General features: G+C 40.0%; 1 protein-coding gene across 5 annotated transcripts in view; it reads right to left on the minus strand.

Annotated features, from left to right (window-relative positions):
- Positions 1-8,858: 8,858 nt before the first annotated feature.
- The window catches only part of PKP4 (plakophilin 4), a 150,463-nt gene continuing 132,437 nt past the window's right edge, over positions 8,859-26,884 (minus strand). For 4 of the 5 annotated variants that reach the window (XM_063318338.1, XM_063318341.1, XM_063318339.1 and 1 more), the window contains exons 13-22: positions 26,618-26,735; positions 25,533-25,724; positions 25,180-25,353; positions 22,032-22,182; positions 19,078-19,273; positions 14,931-15,015; positions 14,683-14,800; positions 12,656-12,787; positions 11,968-12,041; positions 8,859-9,955 (exon numbers count right to left, since the gene is read on the minus strand). In XM_063318338.1, coding sequence (XP_063174408.1) covers positions 9,707-9,955; positions 11,968-12,041; positions 12,656-12,787; positions 14,683-14,800; positions 14,931-15,015; positions 19,078-19,273; positions 22,032-22,182; positions 25,180-25,353; positions 25,533-25,724; positions 26,618-26,735 — 1,489 coding nt within the window. In that variant the 3' untranslated portion in view covers positions 8,859-9,706. The remainder of the gene's footprint in view (positions 9,956-11,967; positions 12,042-12,655; positions 12,788-14,682; positions 14,801-14,930; positions 15,016-19,077; positions 19,274-22,031; positions 22,183-25,179; positions 25,354-25,532; positions 25,725-26,617; positions 26,736-26,884) is intronic. The other variant, XM_063318340.1, reaches the window with a different exon arrangement.

Genomic DNA, 26,884 nt, shown 5'->3' on the forward strand with positions numbered 1-26,884 from the left:
TTTTAATGAAGACAAATAGATTTGCTCAACTAAATATACTGGATATATTTTAACATTATTTGGAAACACTCACGACATGAAAGATGCTTGAAATGTTGGTGTAAGTTCAATTTGGCTGCTCCAAAACAGTCCCTGCTTACAAACTGGAACGGCACCTTTAAATGGACTTTATAATAAAGAAGAAAAACTTTCTCTTGCACTGCTCACACTCTGAGAGGCGGCTGTGTTGACTGTACCAGGTCTCCAGCAGTTATGGAGCATATAGCTTAGCCCATACATCTTGTCTATTGACCAAGTGAGCACTTGGCCTAAGGCTAGCATTAAAGGATATAAATCTTGTATAAGGGAAATGCAATCTATTTAGAAGAACAAAAACAGCTGTCTCCCAGAAAAAAAGAGAAGGGTCCAGAAGGATTGGAATACAAATCACAACATAAAGCCTGGCTAGAGATGCCAAAGGTTTATTTAAGATAACCATCATACCTTTTCAGGGTTCTTTACTCAGTGAGCAAATAAACTTGGAAGGGCAGTGGCAACACCGTGGGAGTTTTCTCTCAGTACCTATCAACAGGAAAAAGAGTATGGGAAGTGCAGGGATGACACAGGAAACAGCTGTTTTCTGAAGCCAGCAGATATTCCAACAATTCTGAGGTGCCCCAGCAACAATGCCTACTATCACATCCTTTTGCTGGAAGTTCAGGCTCTGTCATGTGAGATCTCTTCAGAATAAAAGCATGGTGTATAAACACAACCAAGAATAAATAGTCAAGGATACCTTGTAATTCAGAATGGGGGTGGCCTGTAATGAGAGCCAGTTTGGTCTAGTGGTGAAGGCACTGTTGGTCAAGAGGCCCGTGACTTGGCACGAGTTGTCACTCAATAAACCATGCCGAGGCGGGAAGGTCCTTTGTTCTCTTTTATTTCTGGGCACAGCAACATGAGAGGTCTCCTGCATAAGTGCAAGAGCCCCGAACAACACACCTGGTGTCTCTTTTATACATCTCCTAGCAAGGAAATAAAGGCAACAAAATCTCTTTATTGGCTGATTCTTTTAGCACTTGCACAGTAACCTTACATACATACTATCCCATAATATTCCTTAGCATGCTCTATGTTTTCTAAAAAACCCCACCTTAGGGGTGTGCATTTTACTACGCTAATTAGCCCTTAGGTTACAGCTAGGGCAGCGGTGGTTCCATAACAAGGTCACTCTGTGGGTTTTGAATACCTCGAAGCCAGTCTCCTTCCCTTTTTCCAAGTACAGCAGATTTTGAAACCAGTCTTCTTCCCCTTTTTCCCAAGTACAGCACACTTTCCTCCTCCTGTCAGATACCTGCTGTTCGACTCACATCCTCTTGAATCTTAACCACAAGTGTCTAATATTATCTGCTAGCAGGCAAGCATTAAACGGTAATTTTTCTTATGAGTACCTGGGCCCTCAGCACCAGGCTAGAAACTGGGAGATGGTGAGTTCTAGTCCTGCCTTAGGCACAAAGCCATCTGGGTGACCTTGGGCCAGTCATTCTCACTCAGCCCTAGGAAGAGGTAAGGGCAGACCACTCCTGAAATCTTGCCAAGAAAACTGCAGGGACTTGTCCAGGCAGTCACCAAGAGTCAACACTGAGTTGAAGGCACATGCACACACAAGCACACACAGAGCTTGTAATAGACATGTAGGCTTATGTTGAACTGCTGTTTTGAATTTTATACTTGCATTCCAAGCTTAAAGTGGGAACGTACAAAGGCAGGTCTTCTCGCAGTTAGAGAAGGCCTTTCCCTTGATATTCATTATCTTGAGATTTTATTGGGACTGAGTTTAATGTTTTAGGGAATTAGGCTCATTTTGAACCTAGCAGTGTTTGCTACTGTTTTAATAATGTGATATTTGTGTGTTTCAATGGATGTGGTAGTTGTGTATTTTATAACTTCTGCTTGGGATACTGGTATCTAGCCAGGTCATGGTGGTTATATCCAACCATTACTTAGAAACAGAGTCCTGGTTCAAAGTTATGTTCCCTTCCAAAGTGAGAGGTTGGACCCTCCTGCTTTTGGTGTAATGTGTGAGCAACAAATGCAGGTAACACCTGCACATTCCTTTGAAAGGGTGATATAGGAGCATTTCCAGAGCAGCTAGTGTAGCCTTTCCCAACCTGATTCCCTCAAAATCTGTGAGATTACCACTACTGTAATTCCTACCTGATTAGGGATCACTGGAGTCAAAGTTCAACATACTGGGAGGCCACAGATTGGACAAAGCTGATTTAGAGTGCCATTCAAGTAATGAATGGCAGTAGAAATATTTTCCCATGGATCATAGGCAGCTTTAGCAGCTCGTGTTAAACAGAATGCCCGTGTGTTGAATGAGAATTCCGACATGCTTAGAATTGCCCTGAATGTAACTGAAAATAACATTTTCAGAGAGATAAGTAGGGGTTTGTGTGTTTGTGTGTGTGTGCGTTTGTAAACTCTGCCAATCATATTTAAGTGACTTCAATATTCACCTTATCATTGCTTTTATTCACCATTTTACTTTATTGTCCAAACTTGGTTTTTGCACTTATATTTTTGGTTGTTCCTTTAACTTGTTCTGAGGGGTTTTTACAGCAATGATGTTTTTCTGTTCTGAAATGTTTACATTAATTCTTCTCTAAGGAAACACATTTGGGTAGAGAAATGTTTTACATCTCACCGAAAGCACCACTTGAGTTTTACTCAGTTCAATCATGTTGCTGTTTTTGATTCTCCCATGTATGATGTTCTGGAAAGTAATAGCAATTTTCACAGTATACCAGAAGATAGCTATTTGGTTGTTAGTTTGAAGTATTGTGTTTCTATCTTATCCAAACTCTTGTTGCACTATTCTTTTGTGGTGGTGGGGGGGGGGGCGGGGGCGGAACGACAGTATTGTGAGCATAAAATGAAGAGGAGGTTGGATGGGCCATGAATATTGATTGAAACTCTTTGGAAGATTGAGAAAAAAATATAGCTCTGAAAACATTGAATTGAAAGGATCATTCCAACCCTTATCTAAAGAAATGTGGTCTGGACCACAAAAGCTTTTAACACATTAATTCCGGTAGCATTTCATGATGAACTAAACTGCAAAAACTAATGCACCGCCATTGGCGGGGCAGAGTGGTGTGAGAGCAACACCTATACAAATCGCAGTTGAGATTGAACAAACCAAAAAGAGCTGAACTGGTTCGACTCACAGAGGAAGCTGCTTTACTGGGGATGAAGAGTTGTATATTTTAGTGATTCAAAAACTGAGCTGTGATCCATGAAATGCTGTTCAAAACCTGTCTTAAAGCCTCAGCCATTCATCTATATTACCAAAATGCACAGGAAAAATTAGGAGTGCTAAAAGTGGGTAATAAATACTATTATTTCTATGATGTCATAGAATCATAGGGTTGGAAAGGACCTTGGAGGTCTTCAACCCCCTATCCAGTGCAGGAATCTCATACCATTATTTAAAGTCTTTAGTGCACTGTTACAACAAAGTGTATTTTCATTATTTGAGTTATTAATAACTTTTACCCATCAATCAAAATCTTCTGCAGCACAAGAGGTGGTTTAGCAGAAAGATTTGGTAGCCCTCGTTACTACCACCATGCCAGGGCTGGTTGCAAATACAAAGCTACAGCTCTCAAGGAACATCAGTAAAATAGAGCAGCGCCTGTCCAGTGGCTACACTGAATGTAGTTGAGTGTTTCTCTACCTTGGCTGATTATGTTCTATAGTTTTGTTTTGGTTTTTATGTGCTTTAAATTCTATTTTCTTTTAAGGTTGTGTTTTAAACTGCCCAGAGTCATGTATTTGAGATGGACAGCTAAATAAATGGAAGCAATAAATAAATAAAACCAGTTAAATGCATTTCTTGTTTGTTGCATTGGGTCAAAAATTTGGAAATCACCCTTTCATGGAAATATCCCCTGGCATTTTGGAAGCCTGGAAAAATTCTAGTGTCTTTACCTCCTTTATATTTATTTGTTTATTTATTTAGTAGTAGGCTTTGCATCAGCTATATGTAACTAGTTTTATCTCATTTTCCTTGTATATTTTCATCAATGCACAGAACTGTTTCCACACTGACACTAATTTTCCATAAGATCATCTCCTCCCTCCAAAGCTGTCAGGCTTAACAATTACTTTTCATCAGTGTCATCTTTCCCATAGGAGAAGTCAAACTAAACTTGTGAGCTGAGCTTGCTAACCTACCATTAATCCTACATTAATAAAAAATGGAACAGGCTGAACAGAAATAAACTGAAACTCACCATGGCCTTTCATTTGCATAATAGCCTTAAAAAGTGTGGGTGTTTGTGTGTGTACACACACACACACACACACAAACACAAGTACTGAACACTGAAACAGGCTTGCAGCTTTGCATTGCAAAGGAGATACATGCACCCATAATTGCTGGAAAGGTTTCTTAAAGCTTCAGCCTGCTGAATATACTGAACAATAATGCTAAACAAGAAAATGTGCCAAGTCACAAGGGAATTATTATGGATTACAGAAATGGCAATGGTCAGATTCTTTGTTCCTTAACATATGTCAGAGACAAACTTTTTGAGATTAAGTCACTGGACAAAGTTGCCCTTTCCATCACTAGTTTTCTACCCCATGTTCCTTATACCTTGGTGCTCCTCAGAGATCCTTACCCTGGGAAGTCTGATTAGTGAATTCCAGTGTCCTCAGAAGTGGGCATGGGAATGTCTTCAGCTCCCTAATACAAACTGATGAAGAATAAGATCTCAAATGTTACTTGTGATCAGATATAAAATGGAACAACAGCCTAGTAATAGCTTATTTTTGGTTTGCAGAAAGCCATAACATTTCCTTTAAACCATCATACAAAGAGCATCATGTGCCCATTTTCTGATATTACTAAACTTCAAAGCAAATGATTCCACAGAAATCTAATTTTTGCCATAATTATGTCAAAGAGAAATACCAGGAAGGGTACTAGCCCACTGCCGGCTAGTGAGAGAGGCTGGTGAAGGGGGCACGGTAGATGTGGGGGTGATGGTTGGGTTCCCACAGTACTGAGACCAGGAGATGGAGTGCTGGGGAACTTGCCACCACCCTGTGACTGCTTGGTATCTGTTGTATGGTTGGATGGAGGGACCCCTAACCAGGGAACCCGGAGGGCCAGGATTGGGGGAAATAGAAATGGGAGCTCTGGGGGATTTAGGGTAGGCCATTCCATTCAGGTGGTGATGGGGCGAGGGTGTCATGGCGGGAGTCAGAGGGCAGGCCATTCTTGGGGAAGTTGCCCCCGGTGTTTGGTACCAGTAGCGTGTTCCGGCCCTCTGCACTCAGACCCAGGCCCTGGACAGCAGAGCCATGGAGGCCCTGGCTTTTGGCTGTTGCTCTTGAACGCCAGGTCAATTAACAAGAACCCCCTTATATGTGATTTGATCACTGAGGAGGGGGCAGACCTGGCGTGTATTACTGAGACCTGGCTGGGCCCTGAAGGGGGGGAAGCCCTCTCAGAAATGTGCCTGGCTGGGTTTACAGTATGGCACCAGCTGAGATCCCAGGGCAGGGGAGGAGGGGGTGGCTGTTATCTGGGAATCTCTGGTGGCCTTCAGGAGTGCTGCTCTTTTGTGGTGGTGGTTGGTGGTTGAGTTCTCCAGGGTTATGGTTTTGGGGGACTTCAACCTACCATCCCTGGGGCATGCCTCAGAGGCAGCTCAGGAATTCATGGCCACCATGGCGGCCATGGGCCTGTCCCAGATTATTCAGGACCCAACTCAAGACAATGGCCTCACACCGGACTTGGTTTTCTTGTCGGAGGAGTGTGGCAATGTGATCTGAGGGGAGAGTTAAATCTGTCACCTTTGTCATGGTCAGATCATGCACTGGTGGCCTTGAGATTCTGTTATGCTGCCCCCCTCTGCAGGGAGGCAGGACCCATTTGATTGGTCCATCCCTAGCAACTGATGGACCCAATGGGGTTCCAAAGGGAGCTTGGGGCCATACCCGAGGATCTGCTGCATGGTCCAGCGGAGGCCTTGGCTACCACCTGGAATAGGGAAGCAGCTGGGGCCTTGGACAGGATCGTGCCTGTACAGCCTCTCTTATCCCATCGAACCTGACACTTCCTGTGGTTTACGGAGGAGCTGAGGGTTCTGAAGGGGATTAAGAGACGCCTAGAGCACCGCTGGAGGAAGAGAAGGACCGAATCCGACTGAACACAAGCTAGAGTTGCTATTAAGGCCTACCGTGTGGCAGTAAGAGTAGTGAAATGTTAATATTTCTCTGCTCTTATTGCATCCACAGAATGCCACGCAGTGGCCCTGTTTAAGATCACCCAGTCCCTACTGGGGAAAGTGGGTCCAGTAACCCACCTACAGGGCTGCACAGAGGAGTTTTCCAGGCATCTGGAGGATAAAATTGCTCAGATTCGTGCCAAGTTGGATGCCAAGTGTGGGGCATGGCCCGTGGAGATGCCTGAGGAATGTACTTAATGTAATCTGGGAACAGTTTGATCCTATTGGGCCTGAGGAAGTAGGCAGGGTCCTCCGGACTATAAATGCCACCACTTGCCAATTAGATCCATGCCCCTCCTGGCTGGTAAAGGCAGCTCGGGAGGTGACGTGTGGGTTGGTCCAGGCAATTGTGAACTCATCCTCGAGGGAGGGTTTCTGACAACTTTTAAAGAGGCACTGGTGCACCCCCTCCTCAAGAAACCATAGCTGGATCCCACCGTACTGGATAATTTTCATCCAGTCTCCCACCTCCCCTTTTTAGGTAAGGTGGTTGAGAAAGTGGTGGTGTTGCAGCTCCAAAGGATCCTGGATGAAACGGATTATCTGGACCCTTTTCAGTCGGGTTTCAGGCCTGGATATGGGATGGAAACAGCTTTGGTCGCACTTTTGGATGGTCTCTGGTGGGAGCGGGGTGGGGGCAGTGCATCCATCCTTGCTCTTCTTGACGTCTCAGTGGCTTTCAATACCATCAACCATGGTATCCTTTTGGGTTGGCTCAGGGATTTGGAGGTGGGTGGTGGAGTTTTGTGCTGGTTCACCTCCTTCTTCCAGGGCCGGTCCCAATCGGAGTTGTTAAGGAGCGAGAGATCCAGCCTGTGGCTCCTCCTTTGCAGGGTGCTGCAGGGTTCAGTACTCTCCGCTCCTTTTTAACATCTACATAAAACCGCTGGGTGAGATCATCTGTCGCCACATGATGAGGTATCATCAATATGCTGATGATACCCTATTATACATCTCCATCCCAGGTGACTTAAGTGATGCTGTGACCACCCTCTCTTGGTGCCTGGAGGCTGTAGGGGTCCAGATGGGGAACAACAGGCTTCAGCTGAATCCTGATAAGATGGAGTGGCTGTGGGTTAGGGGCTCCTTGGCATCCAGGAATTTACCATCTTTGGTTCTGGATGGGGTTGCACTGCCCCAGACAGATCTGGTGTGGAATCTGGGGGTTTTCACGACTGTTCAAAGAGCAGCTAGCAGCCATGGCCAGGGGAGCCTTTGCCCAACTTCATGTTGTACGCCAGTAACACCCCTTCCTGGATCGGGAGGCCCTCCGGTCAGTCACTCAGGCCCTAGTCATCTCCCGTATAGACTACTGCAACATGCTCTACATGCGGCTACCCTTGAAGAGCACGCAGAAGCTATAGCTGGTTCAGAATGTGGCTGTGCGAGCAGTTTTAGGAGCCCCGAGGATGGCACATATAACACCTTTGCTGCGCAAGCTGCATTGGATGCCAGTTTGCTTCCAGGTCCAATATAAGGTGTTGGTTATTACCTTTAAAGCCCTCCTTGACATGGGTCCAGGTTACCTAAGGGACTGCCTCACCCCCATTGCATCGACCCGTCCCACCTGGTCAGGCAGAGAGGGCATGCTACGGACCCTGTCCATGAGAGATTGTTGATTGGCAGGGTCCAGGAAGAGGGCCTTCTCTGCTGTGGAACCCCCTGCCTTGTGGAACATGTTACTGCCAGAGGTCAGGCAGGCCCCAACTCTCCTGGCCTTCCGAAAGGGAGTGAAAACCTGGCTTTGCCACCTCGCTTGGGTTGAGAGGGGGGAGAGTCAATCATGGGGGTGGTTGGCGCTGTGATGTGGCCCCAAGGAATTTATATTTTATATAAATTTTAAATATTTTCTATATTTATATTTTATGATGTACTTGTTTTTATGATTTTAATCTCTTGTTATTTTAATTGAATTGTAAACCGCCCAGAGTTGCTTGCAAGATGGGCGGTGCAGAAATGTGATAAATAAATAAATAAAATCTATTATTCAAGATACTTGATAAAGCACTGCAGATGCAGATATGATCAATGACCCAGATGGGACCTTACCTTGAATGATACGATTGGCACCTTGAGTGTAGTGAATTAAAGGGAGTATATAAACTCAGTCTCCACGTGCGTATTGATCTCCAGCTGAGAATTACGAACATCGTTTTTGTTTTTGCTTGTTCCTTTCATCTATGTCCTCATCCTGCTTATACAGACCGTAATAAATTCTGCTTATGGAGTAGCAGCAACAACACAGTCACAAGCAGATGCAGATAAGCAACAAATAAATCCTAATTAATATTGGGTCTAAACACTTAGCCCTAATGAGACTAAAAAAAAAGTGAATGGAAATAATTAATGCTCATTAATGAAAGGAGAAAAAATGTAGGAAAAAGGATAAGAGCCAACTGGACACACTAAGGGAATAAAAGAGAGAAAAAAACTTTATTCTGCTTCATGTAGTTTTGAACAGAAAGACAATAAACTGAAACAATGGATGCTGGGAAATCAAAAAAAGATGACCAAAAAGTGCTTAATTTCATGTTTTGACAAATAAGAAATAAATTCTGGACAACAGAAAAAAAATTGCCAAAATTTTTGCATATGCATATATTTAAATCCAATTTTACAACTCACAGTGAGCATTTACAACTGTTTTGTTCTTTAACAGTAAACATGAAAAATAAAGAAGAATGAGAAGGGAACTACTTTTCGTGGCTGAGATGTCCATATTTATTTTTCCCCATAGGCATTAAAAATGGCAGTGAAGTATTCTGGGAAAGAGGTGAAGAATGAGAAAGGTGCAGATATATTGGGCTGAAGTTTGTGCTTCAAAAGTACGCTATTCGTTTTAAAAATCAAATGATATTTATTTATAACAATTCCATATATGTCCTCTCTTTCTCTTGCTAAAGTTGTTAATATTTGAAATCAGTTTTAAAATGACACATGGCATTAAAATGATGGCACTTCTAACCAATGTGGCATTTCCATATTTACAACAACTAAAAAGAAATTTACAAGACATGATAGCATACAATCTTGACATTCAGTAATAGCGGTAAAACAAAACGCATCTGGGCTTTTTCTGTACAACTATGAGAACAAGACTTCTATTCACATTTTTTAAAAAAATCATCTGTAATTTGATCTGATCTACACAGTTCTCCAATCCATTTTCCCTCAATTCTCAAACCTTTCATCACATTGCCCACACCTTCACCGAACTACAGCAACTACAAGTAATTAGATCTAAAATCTAAACAGAGCGAACACCCTCTCTTTCCAATTTCTCTCCCGTCATCCAGATTATTAAAACTCTTCCTTCTTTCCTTCTTTGTAATTCACTTTCATACTTCTCCCTCAAAACAGTGAAACCATTACTCAATCTCTTCTCAAGCAAAGTTAGAAAGAAATGGTATGATTTATGAATGCTACACCCAAGAGTCAGGGGACCCAGGATATTGTTCTGTTCTGTAAGAAGGTCGTCTGGTAGAATAGAAATCTACATAGTTTGTGGTTGATTTCAGTCCATACTGTGTTGCGTAATCTGTAGGAGCTGGGAAGTGAACCCGATCATCAAAATATGGGTCTTCGTAACTATGTGGGGACTGCAAATATAATCTGTATGCGTCATAATGCTTTCTGCTGGAATCATCTTGACTGTAGTACAAGTGCTGATGCTATTCGGAAAATAAAACAAAAGCACAAGCAACGTGACTCACTTTCTTAGAACTACACAACAGATTTCCATGCACAGATGTAGAAGTAAATTAGTCATATGAGAAATGAGTTCTGTAGTGACATTTCTACACTGAGAAATAATATTTATCAAATCTTGCACCAAGTTTATCTTTATTAGCCTTTTCTAGATCCACAGTTTCAAGAAGGCCAGTGTTGATTGCAGTACAATGAGTTATCTTACAAGTACAGTATGTATATAAAATAATACTTTTGATCTGATATTTCATTTGGAACCCACAATCTGTGGAGTCAAGAGACAGTCTCAAGCAGGCATTCTTCTGAAAAAGAAAAATGGCTAGCTAGTCTGGGGGATCAAAATCTAGACTGAAGCTCCTGTCCCCCACCTTTTTGTTGTACTTTGTAGGCTACGATCTCTGAGTGGAATTCAAAGTTCCACAAATAATTCTATAAGTGGGTATAGCCAAATATTTAGTTTGTAGATCTATTGTGCTGAATGCAGGAAGATCTAGTGGGCAGTACGACATTGCACGCTGGATCTTATTTTTATGGCCACCCCTCCCAGCCCAACTAGCCATACACAGGGCTAGCATCTTGCTATCAAACCTCTATTCTTGTGATAGGCCAGATTTCAAATGTAATCTAAATATGAAAACACAGTGAAAGTTAAATGAAATCATGGAAGAAGACAGGAAAAAAGGGCAAATCTTTTCAAGAGGCATTTGTTCAAACAGTGCATGATATTGGACCATGATATATGTTAGTAAATGTCTTTTACTTTATTCTTGCCATTTTCAAAGTTTTAATCAAGTATGAAGATTATGGTGATTATGTATGCTCTTAAACACAGTATGTTCATTTTTGTCATCCCTAGTGAGGATACAAGTAACCGGTGGAAGATATTTTATTCTCCGGAAAGTGACTGCAGCCCATCTCAGGGAGACACTTTCCAATCTCCCAGAGTTTTTCAACCTCTTCTTCATGACAAAGTTGCAGTCTCCATTCAATGCTTGTTCCACTACTTATTCATTCACGCTGCTAGAGCACCGCAAATGCATTATTTTCCCTCTTGTGCATTTGTGTTGTTTGGGTACCGTACATAAACTATTGTCCTCTTTAGATATCATCCACCTGTCTGCAAACTTCATCTCTGATTGCCCACTGAGAAAAACTGCTTTTTTCTCTTATTAGCTTTGTACCTTTCCCACAATTCCTAAAAACTTGAAATTGTAAGAATTATGCCCTGCATCTGAATAAAGTTCATTATTGTGGATATAGATAGAAAGTAAAAGTGCCACATGGTTTTTTCAGCTCTTCCGTTAGCAAGTTCACACAATAGCATTTCATCAACCTCCTGGTAAAGGTGTTTTTCTGTATTGAAGGTTTGGGTCTGGGCCATTTTCCATTCTTTGCTAATTGCAAATCTTGTTGTGCAATTGACTTTCTAATTTTCCTTTTCCTAGTGGCACATCTTCGAGGATGTGATTAATTATTCCTCTGTAGGAACAATGATTTTGCATTTATATGCCACCTATGTGCAAACTTTGCCTATATACTTTGTACGAAGATGTTCCACAACCCATTTTGGTAGAACCATGGCTCCTTTGTTCAATTTGTCTAGTGCTGATTGTACCGTTCTGATCTAATCTCTATTATTCATTTTGCTTCTACTTGTTAGACCACATTTCTTAAGGAATATGGTTGGACTTCTCAGGACACTGTTGCATCTGCTGCCTTATCATGGGTGTCTGCCAGAGCTTTTCTTGAGGGAAGAGGGGAAAGTGGTCTTACAATACATCTTATTTTCCTGTGCTATTGGATAGTTTTTGACACCAGATCTTTTTTGGTGTCAAAAGTTGGACGATTTTGCATGATTTCTCAGGAAAATGGCCTCCTGCTTAATGCCCTTAGATTCCCACAATCCCATTTACATAAAATGCACCCTCACTGGGATCCAAACTGATCACCTTCAGAATAAGCTTCCATTCCTTACCTGCAGGCGCCGATTTTGGTCCCTTGCTGGTGAAGAATAGGAACTGATATAGATTGGCGAAGGTTTACTAGAGCCTGTAGGTAAATGGCAGTATTGTGTTAAAAACCAACTTTCATGCCAGTTGAGTTTTCATGCTTTACTGAAGGAAGAACGAACTGTTTCAATCAATGTTTTCAATACTTCGTTTGAGGGGAAGAGGGCAACAAATTGGATTGAAAAACTTGGGCAACAGTCACGTAGACCGTGGGTGAAGACTGCTTTGATTTATTCTAATTTGCCCTTGCACCTTTCTCAATCAATATTTGTCTTACAGGTTCTATCCTTTCCCTCACCACTCCAGTTGTACAATGATGCTAGGGTAGAAGGCAAAGGAAAGAAAAAAGTCTGCAAGTTCTTCAGGTAGAATTAAGACATTCCTAAATCTGTAAAACACTGACAGCTTTTCATTGGTGTAAGGTTAAGTATATGGTTCCTGAAAAATGACAGACAAAAATGAACTGGTTTGGTATCAGAAGAGATCCACTGGCATTCAAATAACATTATTTTGGAAGCTATTTTATAGGTACTTTGCAAAGATAAACTAATCTTGCTTACACTATGCACTCCCCCCCTCTTTTATAAACAAAGAGGTTAAATAGAGAGAGTGATTTACATTCCCGCTTTCCGTTTCATTTCACGGGGCCCTTACCAGTATAGATGTCTTTGTGCGCAATCCCATCACCTTGGCTATTGTAATATTGCATAGAAGTCTGGGTTCTATCATATTCAGAACGAGGGTCTCTAATTCCCAAGAGTGCTGGTGATGAAGATGTGCTGCCAACTGAGGAAAAGACAGTAGCAGAGAAGGAGGCAGAGAGAGAGGAAGGAAGGAAGGAAGGAAGGAAGGAAGGAAGGAAGGAAGGAAGGAAGGAAGGAAGGAAGGAAGGAAGGAAGGAAGGAAGGAAGGGGGGATGAGTGTCAGATCAGTTCAGAAAGCTATACGACTTCTTGGTAATAACCAACTGTTTGACTAGTGACAAAAAGAGGCAACAAGTATGTATCTGTCAATATTAATTGTGACCTTCTGGAAGAGAGACTTTGCAGCTGCAATGCAGCAAGTAACCTGTTAAGATCAGAACTGTGATGAGCCAGGTTCAAATCCCAACTCCAGCAGTTTATTGGAGAATGTGCCCATAACTAGCTCTCTGCTTAACTGACTACACAAGGCTATTGTAAAGATTAAATGTGGTGGTAGTAGTACGTTGGACATAATTTATTTGGGACACAAATAAACAAATTGTAGAATATGTAATCAGTAACTAGGTTAAATAAACATTTATTGGACATTAAATGGACACTCAATATATGGATTTTAAAACATTAGTTACATTCAGTTCCTAAGTACTGGAACAGAAATGATTAAACTAAATAAACAAGCAAACACCTTTAAAAGCTAGGCTATTTCCTACTCTATACAAAGGCCTTTGCAAATTTTTAGCAAAGAACCTTTTGACTTTATGGATCTTAGAAGATGTTTGCTTAGAAGATGTTTACTTTTTCACTCTCACAAAAAGATTTATCTACCTATGCAAAATAATTGTTTTCTTTAAGCAAGACACAGTCTTCTTTTGGGCTCTGCTGCTTTGAAGGAGAAAATGGTGGCATATGCCTCCTGAAAAGAACTTCCCACTTCGATGGACAAAAAGGAGATAAGATTCATGTCTGAATACTGTATGGTGATAAACAGCAAGGAACATTGATTTCTGCCACTCTTGCACCTCCAGTCCAGTGTATCTGATACCGTGTGTGTATTGCAGCATCTCCTGGAAGTCACACAGCTACACCTTGGCAGCTGAGAAGAAACTGAACAGACCAACATGCTGGGGCACTGGAATTTCTAGGGTTTGCAGGACTCAAAAGATCCAGCTCTGCCAATCAATCCAGCCTGGTATGTTCATGATTTTTGGTCAGCAGACGCTCTCCTGTACATCTCTTTTCTTCCTCTTCTTGGCACTGCCTTAGCAGTTCCAGTGGGATAACATACCTGTGAGGACTGGCCAAAGAAATCCTAGCTGGAGGCTGCAATGAATGGCATAGCTGTAGAATGCAGGTGCAGAATATGCAGGAATGCAGGTGGATGGGCAGGGTGGCTAAAGGTATATGCTGCCTCTCTGACTGGGGGGAGATGTTGTCTGTGGGGGACAGCAGGGTGCATATTTAGAGAGGAAGCACCAGTTCCTCTCCTGCTTCCCATGAAATGAGCAGTTGATTAATATTAGTTAGACCACTAGGCTGTTGAGCTTAATACTGTCTACACTGACTGGCAGCTAATTGTGAGGGTCTCATTTGAAGGTTTTTCCCTTTCACATCTATAGAGACCACGAATTGAACCAAGGACCCTTCACATACAAAGTCTGTGCTCTACCCACTGATCTGAGCCTTCCAGTATGAATACTGTTCAGGTTTAATTGCAAGTATTCTCTCTTTGCTCCTCGTATAGTCAGACTGCTTTATAAGTCTCCTTGGAGAGACAGAGTGTCTGATTAAAAGTTTATAGTCTGTCTTTACTTGGTTTCGTCATAACAAAATCAAGTCAGGAGAGATAGCTTCAACTGCATATGAGAAGGGAGGCTGACAGAGAATGATTTTCTAAGGTTTCAAAAGATGTGTGCAAAACCTGTTTGGTTAATTAACATCAAATTTGGCACATAGAAAAAAAAAAGCTGATTGACTGACCGGATTGAATAATAGGTGACATCTGCTGATTCGTTGTAGACAAGGAGGGATGTGATTTGAATCTATCACGCTCAAGTGTTGACACAGGAGTAATAAAATGATTTTGATTCCAACCATCCTGTGGAAGAAGGAAAAGAAGGTCACATGACAAACAAATTCCATTTAATTAAGAGAAACTGTTTAGACTTCACCATGGTATTGAATCTTAATAAATACTATCTTTGTGAAAAGAGATTTTGATATATTACCTTTTTATAAATGCTACGGAGGTCACGATATTGCCATAATGTGTTGAGCACCTGGGCTGCTGCCTTGACAACCTTCAGTGATGATCTAAGAAGGAAAGATTGATCAGGCATGCACGCACTACACAATGGGGGGCATCCAGTGGTATGTTACCATCAGTTAAGACAGTTTCCTTTAACAGAATGGGAAGGGAATAATTCTCCCCTTGTAGCCCCAAAATCTAATTCTGAACGCAGAGTTTGCAGGGCTGCAAGTGAGAAAATAGTCCTACTAAGCTAATGGGGGTCTGCTAGTAACATTCCTTTACTGAAAATCAAATTCTGCTTTACGTACACCATAGTTCACCAGAAAGAACATCAATATTCTATGATCAAAATGAACCATCAGCAACAAACACATAAATAGGACCTTGGCAGTGTATAATGAAATCATGGAAAAAAGGCAAGGAGTCAGTTGAGTGCACCCCTTTTCCTATGTGCGTGGCTTTTCCTTTTTAAGTGATTGAAGTGCATAAAGGCTATAAACCAATATTTAATAGGTTAACATGAAACTTATTTCATATCCCTACCCTTTTTGGATAGCATGATATGTGTGTTTCAAATTGTATCATAAACCCTTTACCAATGACACCAGCATACCATGATGTGTTTATTTCAAAGCTACCTGATGTAGGGAGTTAGACTGGCATGGTCAGGTGGGCTTTCTTGATCTATCCACGTGTGCTTTTTATCTATGGAATGTCCATAGCATGGTTACCAGCACCTAGGAAGAATTAACTAAGTGATTAAGAAAGAGGGGAAGGTATGCATTCATTAAATCACCTCCAAGAGATGAACCTCAGTACAGACCTAGCAAGGAAAGGTGCTATATGCTAGCCAGAATAATCTGGGGAATGCCGGCCTTTGATGAGGATGAGGCGCTCCGAGCTACCAAGGGGATGTGAGATTCTCTCCTGTATTTATACTCCTCTGTTGGATGATGCCATGTCTTGTTTAATTCCTTTGTTTATGGATATTTCCTATCTATATTATGCTTTGTCGTTAAAGTTACCCTCTTGCTCTGCTTAATAAATGTTTGTGTGTTTATTTGTGTGCTTATTGCTTTCAAATCCACAAATTGCAGTGTCATTCAAATTTGGGGTGTTTCTGGATCAGATTGCTGCAAGGTTTTTTTTTCTTTTTAAATAAATACAGAGATTCTCATGGATAGCTTTGACCATGTAGCCATTCCAACTGAAAACAACAGGGCTCAGCATTCATTAGCAGAAGCAAGCTTCTTGAACGTATCATGAAAAGCGAAAGTGAAAGGTCTCCTGTGCAAGCACCAAGTCACGTCTGACCCTTTGGGGGGACGCCGCTTTCGCGATGTTTTCTTGGCAGACTACAGCGGGGTGGTTTGCCATTGCCTTCCCCAGTTGTCACCTTCCCCAGCAAGCTGGGCCCTCATTTTACTGACCTCCGAAAGATGGAAGGCTGAGTCAACCTGAGGCGGCTACCTGAGAATCCAGCTTCCGCTGGGATCGAACTTGGGTCATGGGGAGAGTTTCGGCTGCAATACTGCCGCCTACCACTCTGCGCCACATGAGTCTTTGTACATATCATACTTCATTAAAAGTACCTGAGTTACCAGTCCATTTGCAAGCCCAGTTAAAGATGGCGGCTTTGGCTTAAATCATGTGAATTCCAAGAAACTCTCTGAATTGCTCCTTCTCTATAAGCTGAAAGCAGTGATTCTCAGACTAGGGTCCATGGACTACCAGTGGGCCACAAAGAACCATGTAGTCTCCCTGCATTCACCATCAGCCAGCTGGCAGGCCAGAACACACCACTTCAGTCCCTACCTCTCTGTGTTCCCTGCCAGTCAACTCTTCCTAAGAATAGATTGCTGGCTGAAAGCTGAATTCACTGAAGCATACAAGTTCAAAAGTGGCACATGGGTACTAAAGTAATAATAATTAAAAAAACCCTCACAACGGGTTTTTTAACCAACTGAGTGTCCACATGTACTGTGCTAAATGAAACAGTGATCTCATATAAGCAACTCAAAAAGTAGAGTGTGAATAGGAAATTTGATGATTTCTGTCAAAGAACAGGCAGGTTTGTGCTAAGAGTTGTTATCATGACATATGGTACATAAAATAATTTAAATGGTGCATTAACACTTAATTTTGGAGCTGCATTGATTTTCAGCAAGTTAAATTTGACTATTTTTCAAAGATTTGATTTGCCGATCAATGACCAAAATAAAATGACTGACTTAATTTTGAAGTTGTTTTTGGTACACGATTTAATTAAAAGGGTTTTTTAAAATGGAGTGGATAGGAAGGCACACACAAATGCAATTATAATCATCATTCACTGGAAAATGGTAATTCCTATGCTCTTAAATATGAAAATGTAGGCAGGGGATATTCTTTCAACTAGGTGATCCATGAATTTTTCAAATGTTTATTTAGTGATTCACACTGACAAAAAGTTTAACAAACACTGATCTCAATGTTTATGAAGATCAGGGTCTTCATTAGTGATGACCCCTAAACATGACTTTTCTTTCCTTGAAGCTAGAGTTTAACTTTCCTTCTCTTTATTTTGTTGTACCTTTTTGGTTTGATTTACCTCATGAGTTTGGAACATGAACACAGTGCCACTGATTTATTTACATTTTCCTTATATTCTTTCTTTTATTAATTATCATTCATTCATTCATTCATTCACACACACTGTATTTCGCTCTACTCCAAAGAATCTGAACAGCTAAAAACTGACCATGATAGTGACAGAATTCAAACCCATTGTAATAACAATAAAAACAACAATCTATAAATAAAAGTTAAAAACAATCCCAGGCATCAATCTTATAATCTCCAAATAATTCTTAAAGAGCCAGGCCAGGATTTAGTTCCTCTGAGAAATGATAGTGCTGGAGCCAAAAGAGGCATGGCAACTGTAGAAAAAGTCTACTTGCACACCATTCCCCCATAATCTGCTGAGGAGGAGAGACCCAGACATCTCCTTTAAGGTTAATTAGATGGAATTGGTAGATTCTGTCTGAAGTAGGCAGCCCTGCAGATAATCTGGGCCTAAGCACATAAAGCTTTATAGGTAATAACTGAAAACAGGTAACTAATGCAGCACCTGCAGCATCAGTGTTATATTACCAAAGCAGCTTTTATTCTAGGAATTGGATGCTTCAACTGAAATGCACTTTTATGCACTTTGAGATATATGATGGCTGAAAAATATACTCACACTTAAGCATGCATTAGTTGGCAGTACTGACCAACACTGGTGTGAGGTAACAAACTTTGCACACATAAAAATACTGTATTAGGACCACTGGCTTGGATTCACATGTGCTCATGTAAAAATCCAAGGTCTTTTGACACACCTCATTTCATTTGGGGGAATCCCATAACAAGTTTTCATGGGGTACAAGTAGAGAGCAAGGACATTTTGTTGCACAAGTGACTCATTTGTCCTTTATTTATGCATAAGAACTGCATGCTGCATCTAATTAAAAAATCATCACTAAGTGGCACTGAGCAAACCAAGAGAGATAGGCATAAAGAGTCTAGATTTCCAACACAATTTAATGGTTAATGATAGCATCTTTCCATTTCTCTCTCTTTTCCAATGTCACAGCAGACACTCGCAGCATTTTTTCATGCTTTGCAAAATAGCCACCTTTTAATGATCAAGCAGACATTATTTGACTTTTTATAACTCCAACTATCTTTTGGCTGGAGGGGCTAATAATTACACACACAGAGAGACATAGATACGTGAGCACAATATACCTGCATATCTTCTCTGAGCCTGTGAACAGCTACAATGTGTAAAAGCCATAAACATCACTGACATTTACAGAGAGTGTTAATCTTGAAGTAGTTTGCAAAAACATTGCTTACAAATAAATGCTATGTAACATGGAAGGAGGCAGGCACTATGTGGACTTTATGAAAATGAAAACCGAAAAGACGCTAAGCTTCCTGTATTCCCTCCTAAACAAATCAGAATGAGGCTAGTCAGTGAATTTAATAAGCTGACAGTGCGGAAACAAAGAGTTTAGTCAATGGCTACTTTCGTAATCTGATACATTCCTGTTCTGATGAAGATTTTCATTAGGGAAGTTCAAACATCCTGCACTGACCTGTCCCCTCTTCCTTTGGTTATGTTCACCAGTTTTTCTATCCCTCCTGTATCAGCCAATGCTTTGGCATTTTCCATGTTTTTGCTGGTGACCTCATGCAAAGCACAGCAGATGGCCGCTACTGTTTCGTCAGAGAGGATGTTGGGCCCACTGCCTCCTGGAAGGCGATTTACCAGGTCCCGCATAGCATATTTACCTGAAAAGAAGAGGCTATGAATTATGCCACAGTATATACTATTTATTTTCTATCCCTTTATTATTTTTATAAATAACTCAAGGTGGCAAACATACCTAATACTCCTTCCTCCTCCTCTTTTCCCCACACCCACCACCCTGTGAGGTAGGTTGGGCTGAGAGAGAAGGACTGTCTCAAGGTCACCCAGCCGGCTTTCATGCCACAGGTGGGACTAGAACTCTCAGTCTCCTGGTTTCTAGCCCATTGCCCTAACCTTTAGACCACTAGACCTCATAAAGGATGATAATAGGGAGAAATACGCGCATTCAAAATGAAAGAGAGATTCTATTTAATAGGGGAAAACCAATTTCATAAAAAATAAATACTCCTGTATTTATTCATACTCCTGTATGACTGTTTAGAGCAGTGTTTCCCAACCTCACCAAATTTAAGATGGGTGGACTTCAACACGCTGGCTGGGGAATTCTGGGAGTTGAAGTCCACCCATCTTAAAGTTGCTGAGGTTGAGAAACACTGGTGTAGGGGAAAAAAGGTGTTGAAGCATCAGTTTTCAAATAAAAAAATGTACTAGATTAGGGGAAAACATGATTAAAATAATTCTGGCAAGAAACCAAAGTACCCAGACATACACAAATCTGTTTACTTATTTTAGATAACCTTGTTTTAGCTGAGCTATCTTTAAAGGTAAAAAGACACAGTCAAATTAATTGCATAGCTTTCAATCTGTGGTTTCTTGAAACACAGCAGCTACTTCACCAGGCTATACTCTCTTTTTCTGTCGAGTACAACTTGGAAGTCACAGAGAACAAAACAAGATAAATGTTATGACCTAATCTTGGCTCTAGTGAGTATGGAGGCAATAAATGTGTAGGGAAGAGAAAAATCAGTTCTTCAGACTGCGGGTCTACTGTTCTTTGAAAGTTCCCGTTCATAAACAACTGAATAGGGCACAGATGACCTGCCTGCTTCATTTTTCACCTGTAACAAATAGGATCTGTGGATCTCTTACAAGGAAAAAGATGGACACTGCATGGTAAAGAAGGAAAATGACCCCAAGCTTTGGGTTGGCATAATTTAGTGGCTTTTAATTAGCCACTTTTCTATAAACATGAAATGTATGTTTGTATATAAATGATGATTAGCGTTTAGATTTAATGTTAAAAGCATTAATTCTGTGCCACAGTAACTGCAGACAACTTTCAGTATTTAAGTAAAAACTATGACTAGTGACACCTTTCTTTCAATATGTATTCTAAAAACATCTTAATGTAAACAGAATGGGAGGTTTCTTGGGGCAACTCAAACATTTATATTGCCCCCTTACAGGGGGGAAGGGGTCCCCTCCACCAAGCTGATGCACAATTTGTGTGGTCCTCCTAGAGTCTCAGCTTGTGCTTCATTGGAATGTGAATTGAGTATCTCATCCTTTTTTCAGCACTCCTCTCAATTTTTATGAGCTGCATTACGGGGCCTGTCAGATGATAAAACAGATGCAGCGTAAATGATTTTTCAAGCAACCATGTCTTTGTTGATTTATCTGCTGAGTGAGTCCTACATTTTGCAGAAAATGTTGGCGCCTGTTTAAATGCATGTATTTCACCAATGCCTGGCGTTAAGCACATCTGAAGAAGCTAGAACACGGCCAACAAAACATTAGCCCATTCTCATGGTCTCAGATGCATCCCCCAGGAGTCATTTCGCCAATTGACCAAGTCCATTCGTTTCCTTATTCTTTCAAGCTAAACAAAATACCAAATCGCATACTACACACGGAATCAGATGGTACGGCCTTATCCGCTTTCGCCCTGCCTATGGACTACTTTCCCAGGAGGCATGCTGGCTCTTAGTCTGTTTAGCAGCAGGCTAAAACTTTCCTATTCTCCTAGCTATATTTTAGTTAGTTTTTTATATTAAGTTACCACATAGTCTCTTTTATATATTTTAAATCTTCCTTGTGCAACTTTTTAAAGAATTTCATGGTTTCTAATGTTTTAATAATTAAAGTAAATTTGTAATCTGTCCACACATTGGGAGTATCAGAATGTTACCAACACTGCCAGCACTAAAGATGTACAGGGAGTTTCAAGCATCGCAGCCAGAATGCTATTCTGAATTCCTTCTGCTTGTTTTAAAGTTTATAAAAAAGTTGGGCTTAGATCTGAAAGTGTAATCTCATATACTTTCTGCCCTACAAGAAAGTGATTACTTGGCTGGAAAGCAAATTCATCTGATTTGTTCTTGAGAAACACCAAATCAATTCCCAACCATAGGCTTCTCAGGAACTCAAACCAATTATCGAGACCGTAGAACATATTGATAAACATGCTCCCTTCACTTATAAACAGAAATCCAGAAGGAAGAAGGGAAAGTGACTCATTGGTAAGAAATGTGTCTTACCTATCCACACCATCATTTCGAGAGAAATATGAAGGTGAAAGAAAAAGGGTTTTAAAATTAATTTTTTTAAAAAAACAGTCAATCTCAGAAAGGAAAAATATCTTTAGGTTCTGTCAGAACCTGCCATTAGCCATAACAGATCTTTAAAAGGTTATGATGCTTATAATGAAGCTACCAAAAAAAAAAAAAAATCCAATCAAGCTCAGCAAATATAAATTCCTCCCAAAAGAAATTTATCTTCCATGGCAGTTTTTCACTGTGGAGAGACACAGAATGGATAACAGAATTCTAAAATGATTTTTTAAAAACATGCCTACAAAGTTTCTCATATTTATAATTTGGTGAGTCCGTCGATACTCACCAATGAGCTCCTTGTTACGCACATCTAATGCCATATTTCTTAGAGCGGTTGCCACAGAAGAAACAACTCGGTCATTGTCCATCCTTAGCAGTTCCACAAGAATTGGAAGCCCTTTCTCTTTCCTGACAGCAGCTCGAATGTAGGCTGCAAACTATTACGTAAAAATAGAAGTTACTTAAAAGCCTTTTCTTATTTATGAATCCATCAATATTACCTTTCAAACCATAATTTTTTATATCTTTTCAAATATGTTTATTCTAACTATAAATGGGAGCCTGGTATCCAGCTCCCATTAAATTAAGTGTGGGTTTGGCACTGACTGAGCATCTGAAGGCTTTTTCTTATGAGACACAGAGAAATAAAATGAATTAGGAGATTAAATGAAAAATACTAAATTAAGTTATCATTGTTTCAACAGCTATTAAAGATGCAGTGGCACTTATGGAATAAAGACAAAATGTTTGGAAAGTCAAGCTGCTGAAGCAATTTAACATAGCAGTATGTTATTTATTTATAAGTATCTTCCAAAGTAGATATTAAAAAAGTCCCTTGGAGTGAAAAAAATCCTTTGTAAAGTAACGATGACTAGCTCTGCAGATCAGAAGTTGGAGTGTTCAGTGCTAGCACCTCTTTCTGAGTAATGCTCTTGCTTTTTGCTGAAAACCTCACTGCATTTCAGTGAATTTAATTAGCTGAATTAAGTTCTTTTTCTTGGCTCTCGAAAAATGCTGGATTTTGAATTTTACTAGAACCTAATCTAAAAAAAAGAAAACATGATAAAATGATACTACATAGTTTCCTTTTTATAACTATGAATAACCCAGTATTCTTAACAGAATGCTGTTTGTAATGTTCTTCTCCTTAAAAAATTCACTTTTTGTTCCTGCTATATACTGTAAAAGACTAGATTTATAAACTGCAGAAGGCAGTGATCAAGAACCATCATCGATCTCAGATAGCTAATTTTTTAAAGAAAAATCCCTACCTTTGCTAGGCATTTTATTTAAAATTCAGTGTGAGATAAATGTGTTAGTTACTGGCTCAAATTAATTTTCAGCCCAGGGTGTCTGGCTCTTTTTGACTCTTCAAGCCAAATTCCAGACTTCTTGGCAAAAATTACTTGGTGCCACCCTAAGCCATTGTGGATTCTCCCCCGATGTATTGATTCCAATGGGATTTGATCAGGTCAAAGCATCTTTCAAGCAACGTGCCAGAGGCATGGCCCTGCAAAATGATCTTAGCCAGGCTCTGTCATATATTAATTCAATGAACCCATAAAAAAGTGTTGCTCCCACGCATTACCTCTACAATACTGTCCCTGCAAAAAAACAGAAAAGCTTTTACTCTTGCTTGCTCTAATGTTCTCCCTTCCGCCCTCTTGGAGAGAAGGTTCTATAACATACTAAGAGAGCTGCGGCTTTGTCCTCGTGGTGAGGGGGAAATTGAAACTGTGGGTCCTGTGTTGCTGCATTGCCTTTTTTATAGAGATCTACCAGATGTGTGTATTCCCCCATGTATAACACAATGCCCGGGCAGTCCTGAGGCTGATCACCTTAGTCTCTTGCTAGTTGACCGGGAGGCAGGGATTTCAGACAATGTAGTCCAGTTCTGTGTCAGAGCTATGATTAAACATAACAACTCCTTCAAGTGAGGTGATGCTGAGCCTTAACTAAGCTTCAATAACTGAATATATTTTCTCTTCCTTTTTCCCCCCCTTTCTTTTCTCCTTCCCCCCTTTTTTTCTCTTTTCCTTTTAAATATACATATAGCATTCTATGTTTTATTTTACTATTTCTTTGTTATAATTGGTTGGACCATAATGGTCTTAATCCCAATAAACCCTAGCAGGGCTTCAGCAAGTATTAGACTTAATGTAAGCTAGCATAGCTTTACATTCTTGTAGCGTCTTGTAAATTCTAGTATTACTTAAGTCCTTTTATAGTTATTATCCCAGTTATTTATAGTATTTAGAATAGTCATTGTCAAATTAATTATAATTTTATAGGATTCTTTTGTGTTTTAATTCCTGTACTTTGTAACTTTAGGTTAATAATTTTAACTTTACCTTATTTTATTCTATCTTATTTCTGTTTTAAAGTGATTGTTATGTTATTAGTTCTATGCTGGTCTATGATCGAAATAAAATTGAATGTTATAAGATGCTCAAAATATAAGCAGAATTTCTTCAGGTGCATCTTAATGTTTAGCATTTGCTTGAATTTAGCCATTGGGTTTGAAAAGAATGCAATGAATATTCAGACAACTATCTGACATACTAAGGATTTTCCACTTCCATTAAATAATGGATGTTGAGGAGCAAGACACAGCTTCGTTCAGTTTCACTATATATAAAGGCCCAACTATGCATGACACTGGTTGGAAAAGCAGCTCCACATTTTGATGCAGGGCTTTGATATGCCTGCAAGAAACCCCCAAACATGCTGTTGTCCAGAAGGACAGAAGTTTGCTTTGGAGTCCATTTGCCACATTACTTTCCAGGGTTTGCAACTGTTGCTAACAGCAATGGTAAGGTCATGAACTACACCAGCTCCAAGGCTAACATAGTTCTTCCTCTATTCTATGGCTGTATTAGAGGCATAAGAAGGCTAGGAAAGATTCCTAGCATGTTCAGGGAATGTCTACTACCCTTCCCCTTTTCTTGCTTGTTCCAGTATCAAAGCTCTGATATCAGGTATGTAACAAGATTTCTCAGGTGTCTAAGGAAGGATGCCTAAATACATTTGCCCTCCAAAGTCCTATCTTTTCTTTTTCTACCACTAGAATATATCCTATGTCCCCAGAGAATTGCAACCTAATGTTAATCTACAGATAAGTTTGCAAATGCAGGTAAAGAATCAGGGCCAATTAATTTTATTAGCTGAATAACAGCCATACGATCTGCTTGTAGGTTAAGGCTTTGTTAGATTGAACTAACTTTAGAAATATTTCAGAGGAGACCTTGTGATCTCAAACAACTTTCTCGGATTAAAAAAAAAAATCAAGGGATTAACTGCTAGCAGTTATCTGTAATATTGCAACTCATACTGCAGATTGCATATTCCATATTGCAAGTGACTCTCCAATAAAATATCAATGCTGCAGAAACAGAAAGAACGAACTCTCAGTCCCCCCAAGTTTCATACACTACCTTCCAGTTGCCTGCAGAAAGATTCTGGAGAGATCCTGCAGAACCCTCTAAAGTAGCAGGATTGGAACTTTCAGCTAGTAGAGTTAGATACGGTTTTACTACAGATGGGTGCCACAGCATTTCCACACCTTTAGGAGATTTGGATAACCCTGGTATTGGACCAACTCCATCCCACTGTGCAAGGTAAGCACAATAAAAACATTACATTAAATGCAAACAGTTATTTCTTTTAACATCTTGTGACTCAATGTTACCATAAAAAGCTTCCACTGTAATATAAAATAGATAATGGAAAAATTGTTTTTGGTACTCCTAGGAAAGTTATGCAAAGAGAAAAAAAAGAAAGAAAGAACCTGATCCTCTTGCAAAGTTTTTTTCTTTTTCTTCTTCTTTTTCCCCCAGCAGCTTGGCTCAGAATCTTTGCTGGGTGATTCCTTCCCCAAAAAGTCATCCAGCTCACTGATGCCCAAGAGACGGGCCTGAGGAACCTCAAGCTCTAGACGATAGGAAAGGTTCCGAAGGGTGCACACACAGTTTTCAACCGTCTAAAAGTGAAACATAAGCGATTAAAAGAAATACAATGGTGATTTGGGAAGATAAAAAAAAAAGTTGAGAGAATATTTAGGGAATAGGACACCTATGATGAGTTGAGTGGGGGAGTAAAACAGGAAAGAAAATCTCTCTCTGGGCACTCGTAGTTTCACCATCACAGATCAAGAGGGATTATCAAGCTATTTCTCCTCAAGTTTTCACTTCTCCAAGTAAAGCAATGAGGGCCAAATTTTCTAATCTTTTAATATCAAGAAATGCTATCCAACTCATAGGGAATTATTAATATCGGGGAAAAAAGTGAGGTTAAATTCCTAAACCACCTCATTTCTCAAGGGTTTCATTTTAGCTTTAGTTAAATTGTATTGTTTTAGACCAGGTTCCTGAATCTGTGATATCGAGGAGATGAGAACCATCTGTCCTATTTGAAATTTAATGATCAATGGCACCACAAAGTTGACACTGTCTTTTTGGCATCATTGTGACTTCCTGTGTTTTTTATCTTTGCCGAAATAATACAGATTTTTTAAGATGTCATGGTATATCCTGATTGTTGTTTCTCATTTTGAAGGACTAACTTAATGAATTATTATCAGAGTGAATCTTCCCAAGTCAGCAAGAATGGTCTATCCCTTAAAAATGCCAAATTGGAATGAGGGGTGGATAGGAACCAGAAAGAAAGCAAAACAAAAACAAAAACAAAAAGAAAAACCCTTGTTTGATTATTTAAAAGTTTTCTGTCCACACAAAAAACATACTAATGATGACATTACACATCTAAATAATCAGTGACAAGAAGTCAGATTCTGCCTGAAATAATATATACATCAGTCAATTCTACATAACTCTTATTTGAAAAGAAAATCAATAAGTTAAAAGATTTGCATACCTTGCTGTCATAATCAGAAGTGTTCACACATGTATGGATCACATATAACAAAGAATCAACCAATCCTTCACAAGATCTCATTTGTTTCCGTGCCTCTTCTCCTGCAGAACTTAAATTCCTAAGGCACAAAACAAAGCAAAAAAATACCGAACCTGTGATATATATGCATGCTTTATTATCACAGGCATTCCTATTCAAGAAATTGATTATAGAAAAATACTATTTATTCAAGATAATACTAGTGATTTCTGGGGAAGTATAAAAAAC

Source organism: Candoia aspera, chromosome 1, assembly GCF_035149785.1.
Source record: "Candoia aspera isolate rCanAsp1 chromosome 1, rCanAsp1.hap2, whole genome shotgun sequence".
Classification (NCBI taxonomy): domain Eukaryota; kingdom Metazoa; phylum Chordata; class Lepidosauria; order Squamata; family Boidae; genus Candoia; species Candoia aspera.